This window comes from Mesoplodon mirus (genome assembly GCF_964341445.2).
Source record: "Mesoplodon mirus genome assembly, chromosome: 18".
In the NCBI taxonomy this organism is placed as follows: Eukaryota; Metazoa; Chordata; class Mammalia; order Artiodactyla; family Ziphiidae; genus Mesoplodon; species Mesoplodon mirus.
The window spans coordinates 7,169,591-7,181,057 of record NC_138994.1 but is presented as its reverse complement, the minus strand read 5'-3'; the positions used below and the strand labels follow the sequence as shown (position 1 = coordinate 7,181,057).

The following is an 11,467-nucleotide window of genomic DNA, read 5'->3' as shown; positions in this document are numbered from 1 at the left end:
GCTTGTTTTTCCCATCCTTCAGACTTAAGCTCAAATGTCACCTCACAGGCCTTCCCTGACCACCCTCTCTAGAGAGGCCTTCTTCTACATCTCCTTGTTTCTGTATCTGTTTACTTGTTCATTGTCTATCTCTCCAAGTAGAAGGCAACGTATCTGTTCATTCATTACAGTAATCCCAGCACCTAAAAGTGCCTGGCATACATTTTACAGTCAAGAATTATTTGTTGAGGGACTTCCCTGGCGGTCCAGTGGTTAAGATTCTGTGCTTGCACTGCAGGGGACGCAGGTTCGATCTCTGGTCAGGGAACTAAGATCTCACATGCTGTGCAATGCAGCCAAAAGAAAAAAAAAAAAAAAAGGAAATATTTGTTGAATGAGGGAATAAATAGGGCCCACAATGCCCTGGGGGATCTGGTGCCCTTGCTGGCCTCTCTGCCCAACTCCAGCTACACAAGCCATCCAAGATTCAAACACACCATACTCTCTTCCCAGGCCTCTACACAATCTGCCTGTACACATAACCGTTCCCTCTGCCTAGAATGCTCCTCTTCACCTCTCTTCCTAGTTAATTCAGGGCTCCACTTAAAAGACCACTTCCTCCAGGGAGCCTCCCCTGACCCCCTGACTAAAAGATCTCTATGCATTTGTTTCTTCGGCAGCCTGGATGCCTTCACATTCAATCTTTCTTCCACATCAGGCTTTGCTGGGCTGTAAGCCCCACTAGGACAAGGTCTGTGTGTCTCTCTGGCTCACTGCACTTCGCCCAGAGCCTGGACCAGTGTAGTCCTTAGTGTTTATTGACTGGTGCTAACTGTGGAGACCGGGCACGTGCCCAAAGAGGTCACCACCACAGACTGCTCAGGCCAAGTGCCAAATGAATAGTACAATCCAGTTTTAAAGGAGTTTCTTGTGAGGGTGGCCAGGGGTGGAGAAGTGAGGAAGGATTTAGGTAAACAGGGAGGAGATAGGGAGGCTTCCTGGGCATATGTAAATTCCTTAGGGCAGGACGTATTGCACATATTCCGAGACTAAGAAACAGATCACGGTCATCAGAGTGGAGAATTCCTGATTCACACTGTGGAGACACCTGAAGTCCTGGCCTCACTAATTTGCTCTAGACTCAAGTTCAAACACCTTCTGAGAGTCTCCACCAGCTGATTCCACAGTAACTCCAGCATATCTCAAGCTGAACTTGTCATTGTCCTGTATCCTCACATCTCCTCCTCAGAGTTCCCCATCTTGGTTAATGATGTATTCAGGGTCTCTCTCTCCTTTACCCCACACATCTCAAGCTATAACAAAAACCTACTACTTCTAAGCTATCCAGACTCCACATTCCAGAGTGATCTACTTAAAATGCAAGTCAAACATTTCCCCTTGTGGACTCCTCACAGCCTGTAGGGTTAAAGCCCGCAGACTGCTCAGCACACCCTTAGTCCTGCATGGTCTGCCCTGCTTACTTCCTGCTATTTCCCCATCCATTCCTATGTTCCAGCCAGTGTCCAGACTTCTGGGCACTTCACTTTTTTTTTTTTTTTAAATAAATTTGTTTATTTATTTATTTTTGGATGCGTTGGGTCTTCGTTGCTGCACGCAGGCTTTCTCTAGTTGCAGCGAGCGGGGGCTACTCTTCATTGTGGTGCGCGGGCTTCTCTCTTGTTGCGGAGCACGGGCTCTAGGCGGGCGGGCTTCAGTAGTTGTGGCTCGCGGGCTTAGTTGCTCCGCAGCATGTGAAATCTTCCCGGACCAGGGCTCGAACCTGTGTCCCCTGTATTGGCAGGCGGATTCTTAACCACTGTGCCACCAGGGAAGTCCCTGGGCACTTCACTTCTGAAGCTTCTGTGTGAGATATCTAGTGCCTTCCTGGCCTGCCTTGACCTGGCTCCTCTCCCACTAAAAGCAGCCTTTCCTGACCAACCCTTTTACATCATTTGATTCCTTCGCCTGGCCACCTCTGTCCCCTATGGTTAGCTCCAACCACGGGTGGAACCCGTGCCCCTGCAGTGGAAGCGCAGAGCCTTAACCACTGGACCGCCAGGGAAGTCCCTAGCTCTCTTATTCTTATTACACTGGCAATTATTTTCCTCCAGGTCTGTTTACCCCACAAATTGTGAACTTCTTGAGGAAGTATAACCGTCTTATTTTATTTTTGCATCCCAGCACGGATGCACCATAAGAATTCTTACAGAGCACCGTAAGAGTAACGGCTAAGATTTATCAAACACACTGAGCTTTCTCAGGCACTGACTTGTCAATCCCCTAAGGAGATAGGTACTATCATTATAGCCGGTGACAACAGTGTAAACTGGGGCAACAGAGAGCTCGTTTGCTCAAGTTCGTTTGTCAAGTCCACAGATTTAACTTCAGATGATTCCTGGTCTTAACCACTTGGGACTACTGCCTCTATAAATGCTTGCTGAAGACTAAAGAATCAGTGATGATCCCAAAGTACATGATTTAAGACTTCCCTCATTTAATCTCATCTTCTGAAGGAAGAGGGCTGTCATATACCCGTTCCAGGACTCCAGACACAGAGAGTAACTGAGATGGAAGCGCCAGTCTAAGCATCTACTGCGGCTGGGAAAGGCCCTTTGCTCCAGAAGAGGAACTGTGAGAGCGCGCGGATATGGGCACACACCGGGGAGCAGAACTGGGTCGGAGTAAGGGTCTGGCCACTGACTGGCAAGCTGTGGAGAGAGGTGTGTGTATGTGTGTGTGTGGGGGGGGGGTCCAGCGTGGGTTCCGGAAGCAGGAAAGGCGAGCAGGTGTGGGATCTAAATTAGGATGAGGGCGGGGAGGGCGCTCCGCTCAGACTGGCACAGCTCGGCCTCCGCCCTCAGCGGAGGACCCTCATCTCGGGCGTCTGTTGGTCCTCAGGCCTGGAGTGGGCTGGGACCCGCCCAGGAACACGGGGAACCGAGGCTCGGACGAGCCCCCTTGAGGTTTTCTGGCCTGAGTTGCTGAGTCCCACTTCAACTCTGGCCTCTTCACAGAAGCGGCTGCACGCTTCGGGGTGAACTCCGGGGTGGGGGCGCTGGGGGGAAAAAGAGCCGGGAGCCCGGAGGGAAGGGCGGGGGAGCCTGGGCCGGAAGGCGTCCCAGGCTCGGCTGGGAGCCGGCGCTCTCTTTCGACGCCACCCGCTGCCCCCGCCCCGGAGCCGGCCGGGACGGCACAACGTCTCCGCCCCCGGCGCACCGCGCACCTCACCTTGAACGCCGCTCCACCCACCGCCATCCTATTGGGCCGGCCGGGCCGAGGCGAGACGGCAATTGGCCGAGGTGGCTCCCGAAGGCCCCGCCCATCTCCCCGCCCCCGTCCCCGTCCGCCGGTACTTTGGACGGCGGCGTGGCGCCCCTCCTCCCCGCCCGGTCCCCGCCCCCTGGAGCAAATGCTGCCGAGCTGCGGCCGCGGGGCAGATGCACGCGCTCGGGCCCTTCTAGCAGGCGCGAGCAGTCGCTGGGCGCGCGAAAGCGAAAGAAGGAAGAGGAAGGGAGGGCGGGGGCGGGGTGTTGAGGAGGGGCGGGAGGAGGAAGAGGAGGAGGTTGGAGCGCGCTCGCGCTTGGCCTCGCGCCCGCGCGAAGGGAGGGGGGAGAGGGGCGCGCGCGCGCACGCTCGCGTTCTCGCTCGCTCCATCCATCCATCCTCCGGTCGCGGCACGCGCGCGCGCTCCGGGCTCGCGCCGCACCCCCCGCCCGGGAGAGGCGGGCTGGAGTGGGGGGCGGGGGGAGGGGCGCGCGGACGGCGCGCGGACTGCGCGCGGGCGGGGTGAGGTGAGGAGGAGGAGGCGGCGACGGGACGAGAAGGGAGGGGAAGGGGCCATGGCCGCCCGGTGAGGCGGCGAGGCGGGGGGGCGGCCCGACCCCCCGGCCCCGGGCCCTGGGCCCCGGGGAGAGGCGAGGACGGACCGACGGACATGGGGCTCCGGAGCAGCCGCCGCCGCCGCCGCCGCCGGAGGACGCGGCCCTGAGAGGCCGCCGGGCCCCGGCGCGGCCCCCCGGGCGGGGTGAGTACGGGACGGAGACGGGGACGGGGGAGGGGCCTGCGGGGGGCGGGGGGCGGGGCCCGAGGCGGGGCTTGGGCCCCCTCCCCCCAGGTCTGGGTCAGCGCCCCTTCCCCTCCCCCCGGGCCGACGCGGAAACGCCCGGCTTCCCCCGGCTTCCCGGCCCGGCCGGGGCCCCCCGCTCTCCCCCTGTCTGGGTCCCCCCTGGGCGGGGCAGGGCCGGCCGGGGAGGGGGCGCGGGGCCTTTGTTAGGGAGCCAGGCCCCAGCCCCCGGGACAATAGAGACACCCTCCCGGACTCCTCTCCCCGGCCGGCCGGGGCTGTCGGCGGGCGGGGAAGAAGAGGGGCCGGGACGCGTCCCACTCTGCCCACTCTCTAGGGGTCGGTCTGTCCCGGACCGGCGCCGGCCTCCGGCGGCTCGGCTCTCCTCCCCCCAGTTGGTATGATGCAGCAGCAGTGCCGCAGGGACGGGGGAAGAGCCGAGGCCCGGCCTCCTACCCTCCCCAGTGCCCCCGGCTCATTTGTCAGTCCCCACCCCACTCTAGGCCGGCAGCTCCTTAAACTCGTACCCACCGTTCAGAGGGGCCCCGGACTGTGGGCGCTGTTTCTGAATCCTTTGGTGGGGATTCCTGGACTTTGGGGCTCTTGGAGAGACTTCCGGGCTGGTCCTGAGGGAGGGAGGGTGGGTATGTAAAAGAAGAACAGGTAAGGGCAGTGCCCACTCTTGGCCTGCCATCCCACCGGACTGTACCTCCTCTTGCTCATGGTGGCTAGCAATGACCCTTTAGCTCTAGATTTCTGTGGGCCCTGCTCCCCTTCTGTAGTGGCAGGCTCATTTCAAGGGAAGATAGAGTGGGGTGAAGGTTGTAGGGTCCTAGGGCCATTCCTACTTCTGGTAGCAGTACCCCCCCAAGTGGACATCCTGGCTGAAAGCAGAGGTGGCTCTGAGGAGAGCCTAGCGAAGGGAGGGGAGTGTATTCAGGAGTCTGTGCAGTTCTTTGCCACACCCTGTGGGTTTGCTTTGAGGCCTTAGAGTTCCTTCTCCTCCCCCTGCTGCATTGCACCATGGGTATCGAAGAGGGGTTTGAGTTTTGGGGACCTGGGGGGAGCTGCCGCCTCCCGTAGACCCAGACTCTGATTGGCAGTAGAGTCCAGGGCCCGAGTTCAGGCTTGGAAAGGACTAGGCCGCCCTTGGGTTTCAGGCCCCGAAGGACCATCCAGACTTAGTGAGCCTAGGCTTTAGGGAGAGGTAGATCCTGATGCCACCACTGAGCTCTGGGCAGCGAGGTGCGGAGGGGAGGTGGCAGTCATCAGAGGTGCCTTGGACTCACACCAACACCCCCACCCCCATGTGTGCAGCCGTGTTGCCGCCCGCTGTGCTATGAGCAGTCAGAGCGCCGTCTCCACAAGAGTTTACAAATGAAAATGGAGGAAATGTCTTTGTCTGGCCTGGATAACAGCAAACTAGAGGTGAGGGCTCCCCCACGTGTGCCTCCAGTTCTTTCCCTTGATGTTTCTTCGTCACTTTCTCTGGCATCCGTACCAGAGAGGAATTTGGGTAGTCAGCCTTGTTCCTTAAAGGGAATAGCCAGCTAAGAAGGCCCGAGGATCCAGAAGAAGAAGGAACTCGAAGTCAAGATGGGGAAAATGGCAAGGAAAGCATTGTTTTTGACCAGGGCGAATTGGCAGGAGATTTGGTTGGTGAGAGTTGCTCTCAGTCCATGGGACTATGGCTCTTGTGACCCTGGATGTTCTCCCCTGGGCCCAGGCCATCGCTCAGGAGATATACGCGGACCTGGTCGAGGATTCTTGTTTGGGATTCTGCTTTGAGGTACACCGGGCTGTCAAGTGTGGCTATTTCTTCCTGGACGACACGGACCCTGATAGCATGAAGGATTTTGGTGAGCTTCAGGGTTGAAGGAGAGCAGTCTAGCCCTGTCCTGGGAGTGCTTGGAGGGTCCTTCTCTGGCAGCCGCACCACATGTAGAACGTGGAGCTCCTGTGAGCTTAGGCAGGGGCTTTGAAGCGGCCATGGGGCCATGGGTGGGAACGAGAGGTGAGGGCCCCCTGCCTGCCCTGATGGACACGCCTCTCCTGTCCCCAGAGATCGTGGACCAGCCGGGGTTGGACATCTTTGGACAGGTTTTCAACCAGTGGAAGAGCAAGGAGTGCGTTTGCCCCAATTGCAGCCGCAGCATTGCCGCCTCCCGTTTTGCTCCCCATCTGGAGAAGTGCCTGGGAATGGGTCGGAACAGCAGTCGAATCGCCAACCGCCGGTGAGGGCTTCTCCCCCTGCTAGAACCAGAGCGGCTCATCTTTCGCAGCCCGTCCCATGGTGTAGCCCCCCAGGGGCATTTGTAGGGCACAGAGGGTGGGTCATGCTTGGCCCCAGATGCTCCACTATACCTGTGAAGTCGGGGGCAGAGAGGTGGCAGCCTTGACCCTTCCTCTTCCCTACCCTTGGCAGGATTGCCAATAGCAACAACATGAACAAGTCTGAGAGTGACCAAGAGGATAACGATGACATCAATGACAACGACTGGTCCTATGGCTCAGAGAAGAAAGGTGTTTGGGGATCTGGGGAACTTGGGGGCCATTGGGGTGAGGCGGGCACGCAGGAGTTGGGTATGGAACGGTCACGAGTTGTTATCCTGGATGAGGGGGGAGAGTGTAGCTTTGTACTTTCCTTTAGGTGCCCTTAGCTTGGGAACTTAAAGTGACCCTACCTTTTATCCTTCTGTCCTACACAGCCAAGAAGAGGAAATCAGACAAGGTGAGAGCCGGGACAAGCATGAGGGAGATTTGGGCGAAGGACACATACCCTCCCCTTTGGGTAGGGAGTCCTCGGGTGTCTTGACTCAAGTCTGAGGTCGTTGGGTACCTCTCTGGGTTCTGGGATGAGGGTGTCTGGTGGGCAGGAGGGCAGCAGAGGCCTTGGGGGAAGGTGGGAGGAGGGAATATGGGTAGACGGGCCTCTTACTGATGGGGAAGAGTAGGAATTTGAGGATGTTTCTTTGTCAAATCTTTTTTCCTTCCCTGGGTTCTCGGCTCCCCCTTATCGTTACCCTTTCCCCAAAGCTATGGTATCTCCCATTCCAGAACCCCAATTCCCCTCGAAGATCCAAGTCTTTAAAACACAAAAATGGTAAGTGGGGCTGGAACAACGGGAGTGACTCTAGCTGTGTCTTCTGGGACTCATTGCTGGAGGGCAGAGGGGGGCGCGGGGGGCGGGCCGGGGTATCGAGGGAGGGCCTGTGATCCTTCTATCACCCCCACTTCCTCTCTGGTTATTTTCAGGGTTCTCTGTCTGTACCTCTGCATCAAACACCCTTCCCCTTCTTTTTTCTTCTTCAGGGGAACTTAGCAATTCGGATCCTTTTAAGGTGAGTAGGGGCTGCCCCTTGTAGGTTCCCTCTCATTGTCCTTGTCGTGAGTTGGGTGGGATTGGACAAGTGGGGATCAGAATGCTGGCAGCCAGAAGCACTAGATGGGGCGTTTAGGTCTTGCATACGTATGTTCTTTGTAGGTCCCAACCCCTTACCCCTGTGCAGGTGGGATGGAAGGGATTGTTGGAAAACCGCTGGGCAGTCTTAAGGCCGTCTCACTTAGGAGGGGATGAGAGGGACTGATTCTGCCCCCACCCCACCCCCCCAACCTCCCTTTGGCTGCCCCTTCTCTAACCTGTACCTCTGGTTCTTGCCCAGTATAACAACTCAACTGGGATCAGCTACGAGACCCTGGGGCCGGAGGAGCTGCGTAGCCTGCTCACCACGGTGAGGGACCAGGGAAGGGGAGGCCCTCGGGAGCGAGCTGAGCCACGGGCAGTGGTTGAGGCCCTGAAAGAGGCTGCTGACGTAGCAGTGAGGGCACCTAGGTCTCTCTCTGGAATTAGGTTTCCTGGCCATTGGTGGTCTGGGGCCATCTGCTGTGGACACCCTGGGGCCATTTCTGCTCACAGTCTAGTGTTTGTACGGAAGAGAATGTCTAGTGTCTAGAGTAGGCTTTCCTCCATCCCTCCTTTCAGCTTATATTCCTCTTCCAGCAATGTGGGGTGATTTCTGAACACACCAAGAAGATGTGCACAAGGTGAGCTCAGAACCTAGGAGCAGGGCCAGGGGGCCCTCCTGCACACTCACCCTGGGCACGGGTCGGGAGTACCCCTGGACTTGAGCAGCGGGACTCCCCCCCTTCCCCTCCCCTCTTCTAATGGTCAGGCCTTAGGCCACAATCTGGGGGCTCTCCGTTCATCCCTTCCCTGCCTGTGTCCATCCCTCCCACCTCTGCTGAGGGGAGGGGCTTCACCTGCATTCCTCAGACCCTTCCTGCCTTGTCAGGGTCTGATAATTCTCTCCCCACCAGGTCCCTGCGCTGCCCCCAGCACACGGATGAGCAGCGGCGAGCCGTGCGGATTTATTTCCTTGGACCCTCAGCGTGAGTGACCCTCCAGGAAAGGTGGTGGGTTGTGGAGGATAAGGATGATGATTGGTATCCTTGAAACCCTTCTCTGACCTCTTCCCTTTCCAGCGTCCTTCCAGAGGTCGAGAGTTCCCTGGATAATGACAGCTTTGACATGACTGACAGCCAGGCCCTGATCAGCCGGCTTCAGTGGGATGGCTCCTCTGATCTCTCACCCTCTGATTCAGGTTCCTCCAAGACGAGTGAGAATCAGGGATGGGGTCTAGGTAGGTGATACAGCTGGGCCCCGGGGGCTCTCTGCCCGAAGCCGACCCTCAACGGGGAACGTTGCGTTCCCCTGCCACGACCCTCCCCTCAACCCTCGTGCCTCTTTCTCTTCAGGTACCAACAGCTCCGAGTCACGGAAAACCAAGAAAAAGAAATCCCATCTGAGCCTGGTAGGGACTGCCTCTGGCCTGGGCTCCAACAAGAAGAAAAAGCCAAAGCCTCCGGCACCCCCGACGCCCAGCATCTACGATGACATCAACTGACTTGGGTGCAAGGGATAGCCTTTGGCTGAGCAGAGCCCTCCCTCCCGACCCCCACCCAGGTGGCATAGCCTGGCAAATGGACGGCTGCTGGGGGTTTGGGCTTGGGAAGTTTGGTGGGCCAGGCAGGCAGAGGATCCAATTATGCACCCCTGGGGGGTGTCAGGGTCTTCTGCGATGGAGCACGAGCCCTCGGTGTGCAGGACTCAGACCTGGACATATTATGCCTTGGACATAAGTTCGGTGGGGAGGTGGTTTTCCTATTTATTCTGTGAGTTACTGGATGTCCAGCTAGGCCAGGGGCCTGACCTGGGCACTGTGCCAGGGCACTGCCGCCCCCCCCCACCCCAGGAACTGGACTAAGCCCTGCCGAGGAGCATCGTGGCTACCCGGGAGGCGGTGGGTTGGAAGCTGAGCCTGGAGGGGGCCTCCCCCAGCTGCCCTCAGCAATGTGAATGGGTCCGGTGCTTGCAGCTGAGGAGCAGGGCTGGGCGTGTCCTGTGTGTGTGCAGAAGAAGCCTATCAAACGCCCCCATCCCAGGGGGAGGCAGGCACAGCGAGCTGTCTGCTGAGGTAGGCGTCCAGAACTGCCGCCGCCTTCCCTGCCCCTCACAGGGGCAGCCCTTTCCCCTCAGTCCCCATGGGCCTCCTTGGCAGCAGGAGCTGTCCTTTTGTTGTTGGGTGCCAGGAAAGGGCCTCCAGCCTCTGCAGCTTCAAGGGCAGGGGGAGGGTAGGAAGAGGGAGCTGTGTATCAAAATGACTCCCCCCCTACCTCTCCTCCCTGACCCAGGGCTGGCGAGGAGTGGGGCCCCAAGGTGAGAGGGAACGGTGCTGCTTTATTTGAAATGTTTTCTTACCTCATTCCCTGCCCCAGGAAGGGGCCCAGCCTCACCCTCCTGGGGTGGCCCCATGTTCCTCCTGCCTACCCTGCCCCACTGCCCTACCAGGGCAGCCCAAGTTCCCAACTGCTGCTTGCCACCCCCTCTTTCACCTTGACCAGCTCCAGTTCCTCTCTCGATGCTCCTGCCTCCGAAGCCTGCCCTGTTTCCCCTTCCTTAGCCGCTTTTAAGTTATTTATTCTGTACTTGTGGTTTGGGGCTCTGAGGAAAATCCTGATCTTTTACTTCTCGCCCCTTGCTAGGAGTGGGGCAGGAAGAGAGGGTGGTCTCTGTGCTCTGGGCTGTCAGCGGAGGGGGAAGGGGTGCCATGCCTAGACAGTGCCCCTCTGTGGGACTGTGGTGCCAGTGTGCCCACCTGCCTGGTCTACATCCTGAAGAGATGTATCGTCCCACCTCCACGCGGGCACCATCGCTCTCAGGAGCCGAGCTGGGGGACTGCAGTCTGGGCAGGGAGCCGAGCTGACTGACACAGGGATGGAGTTGACCCTGAGCCATGTTCTCTGGCACTTGCAGGACGTGTCCCCTGTCCTCCTCCCAGGAGGAGCCATCCCACATTTGGGTAGCTAGTACCCAGGACTGGTTGGACTGATTTGGGTTAGGGACCCTAGAGGGTTAAGGGAACAAGAGATAGGGCCGTAGTACCCTGTCTGGAACCCCAATCTCCCCCTGGGGTGGCTCTGATTGTGGCTGACGCCTGGTTACAAACTGGTTTTTAACCCAAGAATTGTTGATTATTTTTTAAAAAGCCAAATTTTGGCAGGAGTTAGAATAAATCCTGGGGCCTGGGCTCCTCTGTTCTCGCTCTTCCACAGCCTTCTCCCTCCAAGGGAAGCCAGAGGGAAAGGAGGATCTCAGCCAGCCTCCAGCCTGCTCCCGAACGAAGACTTGGGAGTAGGTTGAAGGTGAAGGGAGGAAGGCCGCCGGCCACTCTTCCTCCTGAGAGGCAGCTGCAGCTCAGGCCCTAAGAAACGCACCCTTGCACCTCTGGCCTCTCCCTTTCCCCCTTCTGGTTGGAGGAGGGAGAAGTGGGAAGTAGTTTGGGAACTGGTTCGTCCACATCCACTTCCCCATTGTTCCCTGGCCCGCCCTCAGGGCAGAGCCCCCTGCCCAGGCTGGGTAAGAGATGGGCTTGGTCCAGCAGAGACCCTGAGGGAGCAAACCCCTTTCCTTCCGGGGAGAGCGTGCCCCCCCTACCATGTAGTTGAACAGGGGCTAGGAGCTCCCCACTCCCTTCCCTCTAACAGCAGGCTGTGTGGGTTTCAACTCCCATCCTTCCCACCCCGGCTAGGTGTCGTCCACCCTGTATTCTATCATGTGTCTGAGTGTGTGTGGGGGGGTTCTGTACTAATTTCCATGGCCGGTGGCTTTTCCTTCCATGCATCACTCCCCCCCGCATGCCCAGGGGCCACCCGCCTGGCATTACCGCATGCTGGGGTCATTGGGGGAGGGGGGTGGGGCTCACGCTGTCCTGTGGTCTTGAGATTTTTATTTTTGCATATGTAATCCATCCTGTACAGGTAGCTAACTTTGTAAACGCTGTGTATCCCCCTGCCCCCATGGCTGCTGGTGTAAATAAACTGCATCTCCCGTTGGTAGCCCGGCCTACCCACCCTCATTCCCATGTT

At 58.3% G+C, this 11,467-nt stretch overlaps 1 protein-coding gene and 1 long non-coding RNA gene across 7 annotated transcripts; one reads left to right on the top strand and one right to left on the bottom strand.

Moving 5' to 3' along the window:
- Positions 1-1,370: 1,370 nt before the first annotated feature.
- Positions 1,371-5,352, bottom strand: LOC309793886. Of its 2 annotated transcripts, none has more exons than XR_014291953.1 (3): positions 4,752-5,352; positions 4,574-4,668; positions 1,371-1,768 (listed from the first exon to the last, which is right to left on the bottom strand). It is a non-coding gene; the product is annotated as an uncharacterized lncRNA (long non-coding RNA). The 2 variants fall into 2 exon arrangements; XR_014291954.1 differs by lacking the exon at positions 1,371-1,768 and adding an exon at positions 1,786-2,687.
- Positions 3,934-11,437, top strand: ATXN7L3 (ataxin 7 like 3). 5 transcript variants are annotated; one of them, XM_082604691.1, is made up of 13 exons: positions 3,934-4,003; positions 5,360-5,470; positions 5,769-5,901; positions 6,105-6,276; positions 6,468-6,565; positions 6,751-6,773; positions 7,100-7,145; positions 7,355-7,383; positions 7,705-7,773; positions 8,043-8,086; positions 8,360-8,431; positions 8,525-8,682; positions 8,798-11,437. In XM_082604691.1, the coding sequence occupies exons 2-13, from the start codon at positions 5,420-5,422 to the stop codon at positions 8,944-8,946; spliced, it is 1,044 nt and encodes a 347-aa protein (XP_082460817.1). In that variant the 5' UTR covers positions 3,934-4,003; positions 5,360-5,419; the 3' UTR covers positions 8,947-11,437. The 5 variants fall into 5 exon arrangements, with proteins under 5 accessions (XP_082460817.1, XP_082460815.1, XP_082460816.1 ...); XM_082604689.1 differs by having other exon boundaries at positions 7,298-7,383; XM_082604690.1 differs by having other exon boundaries at positions 7,079-7,145.
- The last annotated feature ends 30 nt before the right edge of the window (positions 11,438-11,467 follow it).

Bases quoted from the DNA above. Each gene is read 5' to 3' on its own strand.
- ATXN7L3 (XM_082604688.1), top strand. From the start codon at position 5,420: ATGAAAATGGAGGAAATGTCTTTGTCTGGCCTGGATAACAGCAAACTA. The intron at 7,384-7,704 runs GTGAGTAGGGGC...GTTCTTGCCCAG, and splicing joins GCAATTCGGATCCTTTTAAG to TATAACAACTCAACTGGGAT. The intron at 8,432-8,524 runs GTGAGTGACCCT...TTCCCTTTCCAG, and splicing joins TATTTCCTTGGACCCTCAGC to CGTCCTTCCAGAGGTCGAGA.